Consider the following 16,090-nt stretch of genomic DNA (forward strand, 5'->3'; position numbering starts at 1 on the left):
AAGGTGTTCATCGACGCCCATGGACATCTGCAATACCAGAGGAATCGCAAATGCGTTGCCGACCTTTGAGATGGTGGTACGCTCGCTTCTTGAAGGACCCTAAGTCGTAGTGGTTTGGAAATACCGCCGAGGACAGACCATTCCACAACGCGGCCGTGCGCGGCAAGAAATTTCGCGAGAACCGCACTGTTGTGGAATGCCAGCCGTCCAGATGGTATGGATGGTACCTGGCGGTCTGTCGGGTCGTCCGATGACGAAACTCGGCGGCAGGAATCGTTCCAAACAGTTCTTCGGAACACTCCCCGTGGTACAAACGATAAAAGATGCAGAGGGAACTGACGTCCCTCCGCAAGGCCAGAGTATCAAGCCGATCGGTAAGAGCTCGGTCGTTGACGATTCGAGTCGCTCTCCGTTGTATGCGGTCAAATGGAAGAAGCTGGTATTGAGGTGCTCCCGCCCAGAGGTGCGAGCAGTATTCCATGCGGGGCCGAACTTGCGCCTTGTACAGTTGTAGGCGGTGGCCCGGGTGGAAATATTGCTTCGTACGCTTACGTAAACAAAAGTCAAGTTGTAAATGAACATAACCATATGTGTTTATACAAGAACCATTAGCGGCACTTAGCTGATACGTAGTCCGGGCACGACGCTCTCGCAGCAGCGATCGCGGGAAGACACAGAGGTCGCTCCCAGTGTCGACCAGGAACTGTGTCATGGATTTGCGATCGGTGACGAACAGGCGACCAGTTGAAGAAGGGCAATCGTCGGTCGTCATTACCGATTGCCTCTGGAGTTTTCCGACTTGAAGTCACATGGGGGGCAGCACTTTGTCGCCTTACCGGCGAATTTAAAGTGGTACCAGCAGACTGGGTGTCGCCGGTAGCTGGACTGGGATCTCGACGACGAGCGCTGACGGTCGTGTAGTCGGAACCTGGTTCTTGATCTGCCGCTTCGTTGCCTGAGGGCCAGCTGTTGGACCTCCTTCCGTAAAGCAGCGATCTCCCTGGCCAAGTCAACATTCTCACTCTGTCGGCTGGTTGATGCCACCTGAGGTGTCGAGGGGACCAGGTCATTGATCCTATCTGCTATGTCCGCCATCTCTTCAATTGTGGTAGAAGTCTGTCCGGCCAAAATCGTCTGAATGCCGGTAGGTAACCGGCTGACCCAAACTGTCTTCAAAAAGTCGGTTGAGATTTGCGATCCGCCTAAGCTTTCAAGATGCCGAAGAAACTGTGACGGCTTCCTGTCACCCATCTCCTCATGCATCAACAGCTGCGTCAACTTCTTTTCTTTTGATGCACTTAGTCTTTTAATGAGCTCCGATTTCAACTTTTCAAATTTGTTGGTGGAGGGTGATTAGGGCGGCGTCTGTTAACCACGAACACCAGCTTCTCGTGGAGGATGGAGCAGTCCAGAGCCCGGATCAATCGGTCGCGCTGCTGGCCAGGACGTTCTTCGCCGATGATGATATTGGTGTGGATTCAGGAATACACACTATTATCAGAGGCAGGGCGGACCTGGTCAGCACGCGCCTTCCCGATGACATCAATGATCCCCCGATCACCAGGGCGGAGCTGGTCCGGGCTGTGGACAGCTTTAATCCCAAGAAGGCACCAGGTCAGGATGGATTTACGAGTGATATCTGTTGTCATGCAATACACTCGGAAATCGAGCTGTTCCTAGCCATCCTGAACCGGTGCCTTGACCTGGCGTGCTTCCCGAAGCCTTGGAAGGAGGCCTCTGTCGTGGTGCTGAGGAAGTCAGCGCGCCCAGACTATGCCCGCGCAAAGGCGTACCGCCCCATTGGACTACTACCAATCTTGGGCAAGATATTCGAGAAAGTCATCTGTCGACGAATTCGATGGCACGTCTTGCCCAGGTCCAATGGGCAAAGTACAGCTTCACGCCGCAGCGGAGCACGGAGGACGCGCTGTACGACCTCATGCAGCACGTCAGGGGCATCCTACACAGGAAAGAGACGGCCCTGCTTGTCTCGTTAGGTGCGTTCGATAATGCATGGTGGCCCGCCATAAAATGTAGGATGGTCGACAAAAGGGTACCCTTAAACTTGAGGCGAGTTATCGAGGATTACTTCCGAGATAGAAGCGTGGCGGTTAACTACGCTGGCAGGACAGCGCGTAAGGTCCAAACGAAGGGCTGCGTCCAGGGCTCCATTGGGGACCCCTATTTTGGAACTTATTGCTGGACCCCCTCCTGGACGAGTTGGACAGACTCGGGGCGTACGTCCAGGCGTTCGCCGATATCGTCCTGGTTTTCTCCGGGCACACGGCGCTCGAGATCCAGCTGGATGCCGGCGCCGCCTTACTCTGCGTACACAACTGGGTTGTCGTAAATAAGCTCCGCTTCTCCGCTGAAAAATCTCAAGCGATGGTCGTCACGCGGAAGCTTAAATACGACACACCAGTCGTGCAGATGGGCGGCGTCGATGTCCCGATGGTGACTGAGCTTAAGATCCTTGGGGTCATCGTCGACAGCAAACTTACTTTTAACACCCATGTTGCCTATGTGTGCCGAAAAGCCGCAAGCCTATATAGGAAACTGTCGACGATGGCCCGCGTGGAGTGGGGTTTGTGCGCGGAGATAATCAGGGCAATCTACGTCGCCGTAGTAGAGCCTACAATAATGTACGGCGCGAGCGCCTGGGCGAGGGCCGTGGATAAAATTTCTGTGCAAAGGACCCTCGCTACCGTCCAGAGGGACTTTGCACAGAAAATTGCAAAGACGCATCGGACGGTGTCGCTCAATCCGGCAGTCCTTCTGTCGGGCCTTCTTCCACTCGATCTTCGGATCTGGGAGGCGGCCCGGCTGTTCGAGTGTAAGAGGGGCCGACCCATCGAAGAGTTAGACTTACGAGAGCTGGAGGAGCGTGAAGCCTTTTTCAAGGCTTCACATCACGCCAGTGAGCCAGACATCAATTACCAATGCCTGGATAATATGCACCCTGAGACTGTCTCCGAACAACAACTCCCCGTTCACCAGATTTACACGGTCGGGAGTAAATCTGCTGACGGGGTGGGGGCTGCATACACTTACTGGCGGGATGGGTCCGAGATCCGGACCAAACGAATGAGGTTGGAGCCGATGTGCACCGTCTTCTAGGCGGAGCTGCTCGCGATAGCCAGAGCTACGGACCTGGCTGTCCTGCGTGGCTTCGACTGCACGGCGGTGCTTAGCGACTCTCGCTCCTCGCTCGATTTGGTCTGGAATCCAAACACTATTAGGGATTAGAGGGGAATGGTAAAACCCTCCGGCTCTTCTGGGTGAAGGCTCACGTTGGGGTCCCGGGCAACGAGCGCGCCGACGAATTGGCAAGGTTGGCAGCGGCCAAATCCAAGGTCGCCCCGGCCTATGATAAATGTTCGCTCTCTTATGTTAAGAAACGAGTAAGGGAGGCTGTGGTCCAGCGATGGAACAATAAATATACCGATGGGGCCACAGCGTCGGTTACCAAAATGTTTTTTCCTGAAGTAGCCGGCGGACACAAAACTTTAAAGGCCCTGGAAAACAAACCAGCATGGGCCCAAATACTCACAGGTCATGGAGGATTTGCCGCTTACCTGCACAAATATAAGCTTAAAGACGACCCGGCGTGCATGTGCGATCCGGCAATCCCGGAGACAGTGCAGCACCTTCTTTTGGAATGCCCGATGCACGACCGCGGCAGATGTGACCTGGAATTATGAACAGGATTAAAATTAAAAGAAACAACAATATCAGAACTAATATCTAGACCAGACTCCAGGCTGCATCTGGAGCGATTCTGCCTATCGATTCTTTAAATTGCAAAAGTAGAGTGAATTAAAATTAAAGTACAACTTTATAGTCAAAAATAAAATGTAAAAATTAAGTAATAAAATAATAAATGTAAAGAAAAATAAGTTATAAAAATCAATTTCAAACAAAATGCACTCAAAAGTAACGTAAAACAACAATTTCAAACAAAATGCACTCAAAAGTAACATAAAAAAACAATTTCAAACAAAATGCACTAAAAAGAAACAAAATAATGTCATGAAAACTCTCTAAACTCTAGTAGTAGTAGGGGCTCAGTTTTCCGCAACTCCACGACAAGCGCGTATATATTTGAGATGTATTAGACATACTTACGTTTATGTCCCTACTTAGGCCGAAACCGACTCCAAAATAACAATAATTATACAATATAGACATGTTACAAGAAAGAAGAGAACTTTCTTTAGAGTTTAGAGACACGCAAAATACGCGCTTGTCGTGGAGTTGCGGAAAACTGAGCCCCTACTACTAACTACTAGAGTTTAGAGAGTTTTCATGACATTATTTTGTTTCTTTTTAGTGCATTTTGTTTGAAATTGTTTTTTTATGTAACTTTTGAGTGCATTTTGTTTGAAATTGTTTTTTTACGTTACTTTTGAGTGTATTTTGTTTGAAATTGTTTTTTTATGTTACTTTTGAGTGCATTTTGTTTGAGATTGTTTTTTTTTGAAGTCGGCTATTTTTTTTTCTTAAATTTTTTATTTTATTTCTCAATTTTTAGTGAATTTGAAGTTCAATTACAAATTTCCTTAATACGTATAAGGACATAAATAAGACAAACAAAGAAAAGGACTTTCCTATTTAATATGTGTGTACTTCAGTTCAAAAACTAATTTAGAATGCAGCAGATAACCACTTATCCTTTAAACAATGAAATAATTATCAAAATCGGTATACAAATTGAAAATTAACGAACTAATACATCGTAGCGTGCCTTTAATTTTGTCCAGCCGCGCGCCGCAGTAGCATTTTTCGAATGCGCGTAGTTTTTAATAATTTAATATCTTCCAAACTATTGATCATAATTACATAGTTTAAAGGCTAATGTAATCTGCATTTAATACTCTAGCCATAAAACATATTTATTTGGATAAGAATTCATATCGAATATAATATAATAGCGCCGTAAGCTTACGACGCTTTTTTTCGTGTGCATTTTAATAGACTTTTGTTCACAATAACATGGTTATTGTGAGACATCCATAGATGATAGATATATGCCACCAAGGATTTTTATTTAGCAAATTTAAGGATCTATAATTACTCCATACATAATTTTTATGTAAGTCATATAGTTTGACCTACGTAAGCCCAGAAAGCAAAATTGTGCTTTTCGTGTAGCATTTTTCGTTTCCGCGTAATTTTATTCTTACGATATCTCCTAAACTATTAGACAGAATGATATAGTTTTTATGGCAAATATAATCTATATTAAATTCTCTTGATAATGAACATATTTATTTACATAAGGGTTAATACTGAACTCGAATAATAGTGTCGGAAATAGGGCATGAATTTAATTGATGTTTCTAAAGAAAAAAATGGTTATTGTGAGAAAACTATAAAAGATAGATATATGCTATCGCGGACTTTTATTTAGGACATTTAAAGAGCTATAATTCGTCCATACATCATTTTTATGTAGGTCCTATAGTTTAGGCTACGTAAGTTATTCAAACTTTCGTGAGACATTATCACTGACTTATATAGAAACGGCTAAAACACTCACGTATATATATCCGGTGTCGTCACCGACTAGTTTCGAGCCCTTCGGGGGCCCTTCATCAGGATGAGTGGGATTGGTATTATTTCGCGGACGCAGCCCGTCGCTCACTGCGCGCCTGCGCTCTTAGGGCGAGTCTTGAGGGGGCGGGGGGCGCGGGGGGCGCCGGCGTCGTTGACGAGGTTGATACCAAAGCAGTGTTGGTGTTGTTATTAGAGTTTCCGGGGGCACAAAATGTACTGATTATATCCACAATATCGTCTTCAGCACTGTTGATGTTGTGTCGCGCCGCGTTCATTAAGACGGGTTCCCATGTACGCGGCAGAGCCCACCCCTTGTCTCTGTTGAAATTAGGTCGACGACCTATTTCAATAGCCTCCCGAAGCTTCCGAGACACGAAGTTCCTCTCACGGGCCAGCACTTTAACTTTGTCGAACCTAATATAATGCGAGGTTCCGGAGTTAAGGGCGTGATCCGCAACCGCCGAGGTGTTGCCGTCTAATTTACGCATACTGCGGATATGCTCAGAGAGTCTCGACTTTATATTGCGCCCCGTTTCGCCGACGTAACTTTTACCACAGTCGCACGGGATCTCGTAGACACCAGGACTATCTAGGGGATCCCGGTCCTTTGGAGATCGCATAAGTTGTTTGATCTGTGTCATTGGGCGGAAAATTGTCCTGATGCTGAACCTACGGCGTAACAGGTGTCCAATTTTGTCCGTAACCCCTCGCATACATGGTAAATAGACCGGGACCCGCTCTGCAACCTGAGGCCGTGGTTTGCTGGTCGTGTTCGCTATTCGGTAACTCTGTCGCCAGTTGTATCCATTGCTCTCTAATACGTGCCGTACGTGCGTCAATTCAGCCTGCAGGAATTGAGTGTCGCATAAACGTATTGCGTGACTTATAAGCGTGCGCGGCACTGAAGATAGCTGAGATGGATGGTGATGAGAGTCCGCCCTCAAGTACCGATCCGTGTGTGTAGGCTTTCTATACACGGTATGTACTAGATCACCACTAGGTTCCCTCTTCACTAGTACGTCCAAAAATGGGAGAGTTCCTTCATTTTCCTCCTCCGTAGTAAAATGGATTTTTGGATGTACGTCGTTCAAATGGTTTAGTAGTTGAGTGACGGCTTGTCTGGGAACTAAAGCGAACACGTCGTCTACGTATCTCCACCAGTATCTGGGTTTAAGAGGTGCATGCTTCAACGCCTCCTCCTCGTAGTATTCCATAAATATATTAGCCGCAACTGGTGCTATTGGCGAGCCCATCGCCACTCCATCCATCTGAAGGTAAAAATCTTCTCGCCAACGGAAATAGCCACTCGTAAGGCAGAACTCTATTAAACTCATGTAATCAGTAGGTATATTGTGTGATATAAGGCGTTGTCTTATAATCTTTATAGTTTCCGCTACCGGTACATTTGTAAATAGAGACGCCACGTCGAAACTCACCATTATCTCGTCGTTTTGGATTTTGACGTCCTTCAACAATTGAATGAAGTGATTTGAGTCTCTTACAAAGCTCGTTGTTCTGCCGGTCACCGTCTGTAATATGCTTGCCATGTGACGTGAGCTTTTGTAAGTAGGCGAGTCTATTTGACTCACGATGGGACGTAAGGGCCAGTTAGGTTTATGGATTTTTGGCAGTCCATATTTGGAGGTGTCGGATTCAGTGGCCGTAACTGTTTTTTGTCAATATCTGGCAGCGTAGATAGGATCTTATTTAACCTAGAAGTTACACGGGATGTTGGATCGTAGTTCACTTTTTTGTAGGTATTGGTGTCACTTACCAAGTGTGTAACAGTGATGCAACGGATGTCTGTTTCCGTTTCCGCAAGTGCGGAAGTTCCGCGTGCTTTTCAACATCCGTTTCTGCTTCTGTTTCCGCAACTTTTATAACGGAGATAAAACGGAACTTTACGACGCCTGAGAGATCCAAATGCGCGGCGCGAGACGCGCAGTCCGTGCGCGGCCTTTCGGCACTTGTCGCATTTGTTTGTTTACGTACTTTTTCGTGAATTTAAGCGCGTAATATTTTCTGCTGCTGTTTGAAACAATCAGTTTCTCTTGCTGGAGTAAACTGTCTAGTTGTTGTCTATATAAAATTTGACAACTGGCAAAATGTGACTATTTCATACTTACGAGTTATTAAATGTACTTTTGAATAAGTGATAACTATGTAATTAGCCGACTTCAAAAAGAAGGAGGTTATCAATTCAACTGTTTTTTTTTTTTTTTTTTTTTTTTTTTTATGTGTGTTACCGCGAAACTCCGCCCCTGGTTGTCCGATTTTGATGAAAAATATTTTAATCGAAAGGAAGTGCTTGCAGGTGGGTCCCATTTTTTTGTTTTTTTTTTTAAATAACTAGAAGACTAGTAGATTTTGAATATAGCTTCAAAATTTGTTGCGAAAATTAGGGACATTTTTGCTTTCAGCGCTTACGTAGGCTAAACTATAAGACCTACATAAAAATGATGTATGGCGAATTGTAGCTCTTTAAATGTGCTAAATAAAAGTCAGCGATAGCATATATCTATCTTTTATAGTTTTCTCACAATAACCATTTTTTTCTTCAGAAACATCAATTAAATTCATGCCCTATTTCCGACGCTATTATTCGAGTTCAGTATTAACCCTTATGTAAATAAACATGTTCATTATCAAGAGAATTTAATGTAGATTATATTTGCAATTGAAACTATATCATTCTGTCTAATAGTTTAGGAGATATCGTAAGAATAAAATTACGCGGAAACGAAAAATGCTACACGAAATGCACAATTTTACTTTCTGGGCTTACGTAGATCAAACTATATGACTTACATAAAAATCATGTATGGAGTAATTATAGATCCTTAAATTTTCTAAATAACAGTCTTCGGTGGCATATATCTATCATCTATGGATGTCTCACAAAAACCATGTTATTGTGAACAAGCTTCGATTAAAATGCACACGAAAAACAGCGTCGTAAGCTTACGGCGCTATTATATTACATTCGATATGAATCCTTATCCAAATAAATATGTTTGATGGCTAGAGTATTAAATGCAGATTACATTAGCCTTTAAACTATGTAATTCTGATCAATAGTTTGGGAGATATTAAATAATTAAAAACTACGCGCATTCGAAAAATGCTAGTGCGGCGCGCGGCTGGACAAAATTAAAGGCACGCTACGATGTATTAGTTCGTTAATTTTCAATTTGTATACCGATTTTGATAATTATTTCATTGTTTAAAGGATAAGTGGTTATCTGCTGCATTCTAAATTAGTTTTTGAATTGAAGTACACACATATCAAATAGGAAAGTCCTTTTCTTTATTTGTCTTATTTATGTCTTTGTATGTATTAAGGAAATTTGTAATTGAACTTCAAATTCACTAAAAATTGTGAAATAAAACAAAAATTTTAAGAAAAAAAAATAGCCGACTTCAAAAAAAAAAACCAATATCAAACAAAATGCACTCAAAAGTAACCTAAAAAAACCAATTTCAAACAAAATGCACTCAAAAGTAACATAAAAAAACAATTTTAAACAAAATGCATTCAAAAGTACCATAAAAAACAATCTCAAACAAAATGCACTAAAAAGAAACAAAATAATGACATGAAAACTTCTTTCTTTCTTTCTTCTCTCTTTCAAAAACCCTCTAAACTCTAAAGAAAGTTCTCTTCTTTCTTGTAACATGTCTATATTGTATAATTATTGTTATTTTGGAGTCGGTTTCGGCCTAAGTAGGGACATAAACGTAAGTATGTCTCATACATCTCAAATATAAAATGTATAATATTATATTTACTTCGGCCGACACCGACTGCGAAATAACAATAATTATACAATATAGACATGTTACAAGAAAGAAGAGAACTTTCTTTAGAGTTTAGAGGGTTTTTGAAAGAGAGAAGAAAGAAAGAAAGAAGTTTTCATGTCATTATTTTGTTTCTTTTTAGTGCATTTTGTTTGAGATTGTTTTTTATGGTACTTTTGAATGCATTTTGTTTAAAATTGTTTTTTTATGTTACTTTTGAGTGCATTTTGTTTGAAATTGGTTTTTTTAGGTTACTTTTGAGTGCATTTTGTTTGATATTGGTTTTTTTTTTTTGAAGTCGGCTATTTTTTTTTTTTATATCATCATCGTTATTATCATCAGCTCACTATACATCCCCACTGAGGGGCTCGGAGCCTACCCCAAATTAGAGGTGACTAGGCCATAGTCAACCACGCTGGCCCAGAGCGGGTTGACTTCACACATATCATTAAATTTTTTCTCAGATATGTGCAGGCAGCATCACTATGTTTTCTTTCACCGTAGGAACGTCGGATAAATGTACATATCTAAATCGAAAAACACATTGGTACATAGCGGGATTCGAACCCAGGCCCTGCAGATTGCAAGTCAAGTGCCTAATAATTATATATTTTTCTAATCTAGATTTGGTGTTTTTGATACTTAACACATTCACTGTTTACAAAATAAAAAAGGCAACAGCTGGGAGCCAAAACTTTTTATGGTGAATTTTTATTTAGTTTATCTGGGAGTGTTAAATTAATAATGTTTTTTGTATTTGAGCGCTAGGGATTATCATTTTGAGCGCTAGGGATCATCATTTTGAGCACTAGGGATGGCAATGGTTTAGTTCACTAATAATCGTATGTAGATATTTGTTCCCCGATTGAATTTCTGTGTACTAATATGTTACAAGATTTTGACAAAGTCAAGTTTTTCATCACATTCCAGAATATTGAGTAAAACATGTAAGGATACTAATCAAAACCAGCTTTTATCTTCTCGGTTCAAGATCTTGTAACATTTCATACACACCCACACATACACACACGTATACACACACACACACAGAACTAAATTGAAAAAGGCGATTAAAAAACGAAAAGGAGAAACTTGGGCTGAACTACTGGAAGAAGTCAACAATGACCCCTGGGGTAGACCGTACATGGTTGTCATGAAGAAACTAAGGACTACACAACAACCCCGTGAAACAAAACTACTAAGAAGCATTGTCACCACATTATTCCCACAACAAGAAGAGCTGGACTACGAAATACCCGCAAACGCCGCCGAAGTCCCTGCGATCACGAACGAGGAATTCGTAGGCACATACAACGCAATAAAGAATAAGAAGGCACCGGGTATGGATCGCATCCCTAACGTAGCTCTGAAGGCGGCAATGAAGGGAGAGCAAAATGGGTTTCAGGAGGTATTTAACAAGTGCCTCCAGGAAGGTACTTTCCCCAAAATCTGGAAGAGACAGCGATTAGTACTTTTACCCAAGGGCAATAATAACCCGGAAGACCCAAAGTCTTATCGTCCTCTATGCATGCTGGACACAGCGGGGAAAGTTCTGGAGAGAATAATCCACAATAGAATGGAAGCCGCAATCGGAAACGCCATCCACAACAACCAGTACGGTTTTAGAAAAGCCCGCTCTACCCTGGATGCGATAGAACGAGTAGTAAACATCGCCAAAAACGCCACCAGGGGCCATCGCTGGAAAGGTGGGGGCAAAAAGTACTGCCTGTTGGTAGCTCTTGACATCCAAAATGCCTTCAACTCGGCAAGATGGGACATCATCTGCAAGGCTATGGATAGATTGGAAGTACCGATGTACCTCAGGAAGATAATACGTAGCTACCTTAGTAACAGGGTCCTTCACTACGACACGGATGATGGACCGGAAAAGTACAAAATTACGGCTGGTGTACCACAGGGCTCCGTGCTCGGACCGCTTTTGTGGAACATTATGTATGACGGACTGCTGAATCTCACACTACCTGCTGGAGCTGAACTCACTGCCTTCGCAGACGACGCGATGATCTCAATAGTCGCGAAGCACACAGAAGAGATACGCAGAATATTCGAAGAAACGTACCGCCACATACAAACGTGGATGACATCGACCGGGCTGAAGCTAGCAGAGCACAAGACAGAGGCAATGCTGGTCACGAGTCGGAAGAACGTAGAAAGGATCACGCTAGCCGTGGGATCAAGTTGCATCACATCTAAAACACAAATTAGGTATCTTGGAGTGTACCTAGATTTCAGGCTAAACTTTAACCACCACGTGGAGCAAGCAGCCGTGAAGACATCGAAGGTTACCATGGCACTCGCCAGGCTCATGCCTAACGTGGGTGGCCCACGGCAAAAGAAGAGGAACCTGTTGATGTCGGTAAGTAATTCCGTTTTGTTGTATGGGGCTCCCATTTGGGCGGACGCTCTAAGTAACAAAATAAATAGGAAAAAGATGGAGTCAGTGTATCGGGTAAGTTTGATCAGAATCATCAGCGCGTTTCGCACTGTATCGTTAGATGCAGCCTGTGTAATCGCCGGCGCTATACCCGTGCATCTACTTGCAGAAGAGAGAAAACTGTTGTTTGACAGAAGAAGTGATCCGAGCGCAACGCGGAAAAAATCGCGATGTCTAGTCAGAAGACAGATCATCACCAAATGGCAGCAGGAGTGGGATCACTCAATAGAGGGCCGCTGGACTCACAAACTAATTGGACAAGTCGAAAAATGGATAAACCGCAGGCATGGGGAAACGAACTTCTACCTCACCCAAATGCTGACGGGCCATGGATGTTACCGTGCGTACCTACACCGTTTTGGGCACGAAATTCTCCCGGATTGTCCACACGGGTGCGGCGAACCAGAGGATGCAGAGCACGTGTTCTTTGTCTGCCCGGCCTACTCCAAGGAGCGCGAAGAACTCGAGAACAGTATCGGACCTACTACGGTCGCAAATTTGGTGGATAACAAGCTTGCAACAGAAGAAGCATGGAATAAAGTTAGCGAATACGCCGCCTCAGTACTAAAGAAGGTACGGCGGGCTGAGCAAATACGGCGAAAAGCCAACGCAATGGACTCAAGGAACACACACACACACACACAAACATAAACGCATACACACACACGTACACACACATACAGGACATACATATATTTAAAAAATATACATACAAACATCCCCACCAACGGTTCCCGCCTTGTCGTGGCGGTGGGGCTCTAGTACCTGTGGGATTTTCACCCACGGCGAAGCTAAGAGGAACCAGGGTCGGTTCGGCGTGCAGGACTGGCCGCTTGCCCCCCGGAGCCGCCGAGTGTAGCGCGCCGGGCCGGCCCACCTGGGGGAGGCCTCCAGGGGTGGACTATGTTCGCGGGTCTGCCCCTGTGAGGGCCTGTAGGTAGGGCCGCGGGGGGTGTGGGCGGGTACTGGTTTATCCTGCCACCCTGCATCCCTCGTGGCCGGATGTGTGGTGGGGTCGTGGGGGCTGCGGGTGGGTACTGGTTTATCCTGCCCCCTGCAGCCCTCGTGGCCGGATGTGCGGTGGGGCCGCGGGGGGTGTGGGCGGGTACTGGTTTATCCTGCCACCCTGCACCCCTCGTGGCCGGATGTGTGGTGGGGCCGTGGGGGGGGGGGTACTGGCTTATCCAGCCCCTCTGCGGCCCGGTAAGGTCGACGGCGGGACCTAACATCAGATCCGCCGTTGGGGGCTGGGGAGGTGGGACAACCGCCTCCCCGGCTTCCATAGCCCTGTGGTGGCAGGTACGGGGGTACCTGTCACCCGCTTCAAAGGGCCAGGAGGACGGCGCGCCTTGGTTCCCGGCGCGCCTCCCCAATGGAGGTTGGTGGGCGTAGCCCACTATCAGTGGAGAAGCTGCTGCGGCGGCTAGCGCAGACGGGGCCGCGGAAGATATGCGAAAGCAGTACCCGTGACCCCGTCACTATGCGCAGTAGGAGGAACAGAGGTGGTTTAGCGGGTATGCTCCCATTAGAGGAGAGAATCTCGCATAACTACCGTGTCCCCCCCGGGACACGGCGTATGCATAAAGCATTCCCCTCTTAAAAAAAAAAAAAAAAAAAAAAAAAAAAAAAAAAAAAAAAATACATACAAACATAAAGTTATTATTAAACATAGTTAAGATATTTGTATGTTTGCCTCCGTACGAACGTGGTACTAATCACTACAACATTGTAAGAATGAAACTAATACTCTTTTTCGTTAGTTGACTATATTGCCAGAGTGGCCACACAAAGCAACATGGACTTGTTTCAAACGCCGGCGGCTTACTGGCTACTACAAAGTGAACGGGCCCCTCGCTCGGATCCAAGGGGGAGGCGCCGCTACTAATAGCTCTGCCCACTCGGAGCCGAGTGGTCAGCAGTGAATGTATTAATAAAGAAATATATTTGTCGTTTATCACCACGAGTGGTTTGGCGAACATTAATTTGTAAATAGTGTAATTTTGTTTCCTGAAAATAAATAAAAAAAACGTATTTTAACTTATTGTAGCACAGTAAAAATACATATATTGAAGGCTAAAGGACACCGATATCCAATGCCTTAATAAATTAAAAACGAATACAAACTGTTCTTACCAAAAAAAAACTTTGTAAATATGTTTTTTTTAATATTTACACTTCTGTTTCCGCTTCCGTTTCTGTTTCCGTTTCTGCTAAAATTTATTTTTGACATCTGTTTCCGTTTCTGGTTCCGGTAAGACACTTCCGTTGCATCACTAGTGTGTAACTTTCTGTTCGTACTCCGCCGTATCTACTATTACAGTTGCGTTGCCTTTGTCAGCCGGTAATACGAGGATATCCGGATTTTTGCGTAAAGACGTTAATGCCTGGACCTCTTGCCTTGTCATGTTCTGATTCGGACTATGGCATTTGCGTAAAATAGTTGATGTGTCCTGCCTAAGGCATTCAGCTTTCGGTCCGGGCACCTTGTTTCGCATCAGGCAGTTTTCGACGCTTGAAATTATGGACTCCACCGGTACTCTGTTTGGAGTAATGGCAGAGGTTAAGCCTCGTGACAGCACTTTCAAAGCCACAGCTGACACTTCGTGTGACGATAAATTCAACACATTCGTTACCGGTGTATTAGAGCAGGAACGTGTATTTGTACTTTTGCCTTCATTTTTCATCAGGCGCTCGAGTTTTTGTTGGTGTGTACTGGAAATCTTTACTTTTATCGTTTCAGCTCTAATGAACGTCATCACATCTATCCTCTGCCATTCATCTAAACCCAGTCCATGCGATAATTCCATATGTAACGAGAAAAGATCTTTGTTTACATACGCAATGTTTCGTCGGTAATCTTGAATTACCCGCTTTAGTATTTTCTTGCTCGTCGTTTGGAAGAAATCTTGGTAACCCCGAAAGCACTTCACTTCTTTGACACGCACAAATTTCGGTAAAACACCATTATCACGACACTGTATCACAAAGTTTAACCCGCTTTCGAGTCTATTACGTTTTATTCTCAAAGCCGCGAACTTTTTCACTCTAGCTTTCCAAACCTCGCCGTAACGGTTTGCTATTAAATTATTCAAACTTTCGTGAGACATTATCACTAACTTATATAGAAACGGCTAAAACACTCACGTATATATACTGTGTGTTATTAGAGTTTCCGGGGGCACAAAATGTACTGATTATATCCACAATATCGTCTTCAGCACTGTTGATGTTGTGTCGCGCCGCGTTCATTAAGACGGGTTCCCATGTACGCGGCAGAGCCCACCCCTTGTCTCTGTTGAAATTAGGTCGACGACCTATTTCAGTAGGTAAATTTTGTGCCCCCGGAAACTCTAATAACAACACCAACACTGCTTTGGTGCGAGGGCTGATTGATAAGTATCCGGAATGAAGAGGAGAAAATTTATTCAAATATCTCTTATATTTGAATAAATTTAATTTATTTTTCTACATATGTTCCTCCTAGCTCAATACACTTAGACCAACGCTTCTCCAGGGCCATTATTCCATTTCTATAAAAAAAACTGTCAAGTCCTTCAAAATAGCCATTAACGGCGTCAATCACTTCAGTGTTGGACGAAAATTTCTGCCCTCCTAGCCATTTTTTCAAATTTGGGAACAGATGGAAGTCGCAGGGGGCCAAATCTGGCGAATATGGCGGGTGGGGCAGTAATTCGAGGCGTAACTCTTTAATTTTTGCCATCGCAACTTTTGCAGTGTGGACCGGTGCATTATCGTGGTGGAACAATATTTTTTTCCTATTCAAGTGGGGTCTTTCTTGTTTCACTGCGTCACTCAACTTTTGCAACAAGTTTGCATAGTATGGGCCATTTATTGTTTTCCCCTTTTCAAGGTAATCCACATAGATGACACCTCTAGCATCCCAAAATACGGTTGCCATAACCTTGCCTGCCGATAATGTCGTCTTCGCCTTCTTTGGTGCGGGTTCGCCCCTTTTAGTCCACTGTTTAGACTGCTCTTTGGTCTCCGGCGTGTAGTGGTGGATCCAGGTCTCATCAACTGTTATAAATCGACGAAGAAATTCATTGGGATTCCGTCTAAAAAGTTCCAAACACTCCTTTGAAACATTCACTCTTTGTTTCTTTTGCTCGTCGTTCAAAAGCCGCGGCACCCATCTGGCACAAAGCTTTTTCTTAGATAAATGCTAATGTAATATGTTCAAAACGCGTTCAGATGAGATGTTCACAATTTGGGCTATTTCCCTGAGTTTTAATCGACGATCTTCTAATACGATATTTTTTA

At 44.1% G+C, this 16,090-nt stretch overlaps 2 protein-coding genes across 2 annotated transcripts; one reads left to right on the top strand and one right to left on the bottom strand.

The window, feature by feature from the left end:
- The first annotated feature begins 1,215 nt into the window (after positions 1–1,215).
- On the top strand, positions 1,216–3,117 carry LOC123723344. The gene is made up of 4 exons (XM_045685923.1): positions 1,216–1,229; positions 1,358–1,756; positions 1,840–1,997; positions 2,165–3,117. The coding sequence occupies exons 1-4, from the start codon at positions 1,216–1,218 to the stop codon at positions 3,115–3,117; spliced, it is 1,524 nt and encodes a 507-aa protein (XP_045541879.1).
- A 474-nt stretch (positions 3,118–3,591) lies between these two features.
- Positions 3,592–6,809, bottom strand: LOC123723345. The gene is made up of 2 exons (XM_045685924.1): positions 5,645–6,809; positions 3,592–3,689 (listed from the first exon to the last, which is right to left on the bottom strand). The coding sequence occupies exons 1-2, from the start codon at positions 6,807–6,809 to the stop codon at positions 3,592–3,594; spliced, it is 1,263 nt and encodes a 420-aa protein (XP_045541880.1).
- Positions 6,810–16,090: the final 9,281 nt, after the last annotated feature.

The sequence above is a fragment of the Papilio machaon genome, chromosome W (genome assembly GCF_912999745.1).
Source record: "Papilio machaon chromosome W, ilPapMach1.1, whole genome shotgun sequence".
Lineage (NCBI taxonomy): Eukaryota > Metazoa > Arthropoda > Insecta > Lepidoptera > Papilionidae > Papilio > Papilio machaon.

Bases quoted from the DNA above. Each gene is read 5' to 3' on its own strand.
- LOC123723344 (XM_045685923.1), top strand. The intron at 1,757-1,839 runs GTCAGCGCGCCC...TATTCGAGAAAG, and splicing joins TCTGTCGTGGTGCTGAGGAA to TCATCTGTCGACGAATTCGA. The intron at 1,998-2,164 runs GTGCGTTCGATA...GGCTGCGTCCAG, and splicing joins GGCCCTGCTTGTCTCGTTAG to GGCTCCATTGGGGACCCCTA.
- LOC123723345 (XM_045685924.1), bottom strand. From the start codon at position 6,809: ATGGGCTCGCCAATAGCACCAGTTGCGGCTAATATATTTATGGAATAC. The intron at 3,690-5,644 runs GTGAGCGACGGG...TCATAATTCCAG, and splicing joins CCTAAGAGCGCAGGCGCGCA to GTCACATCTGCCGCGGTCGT.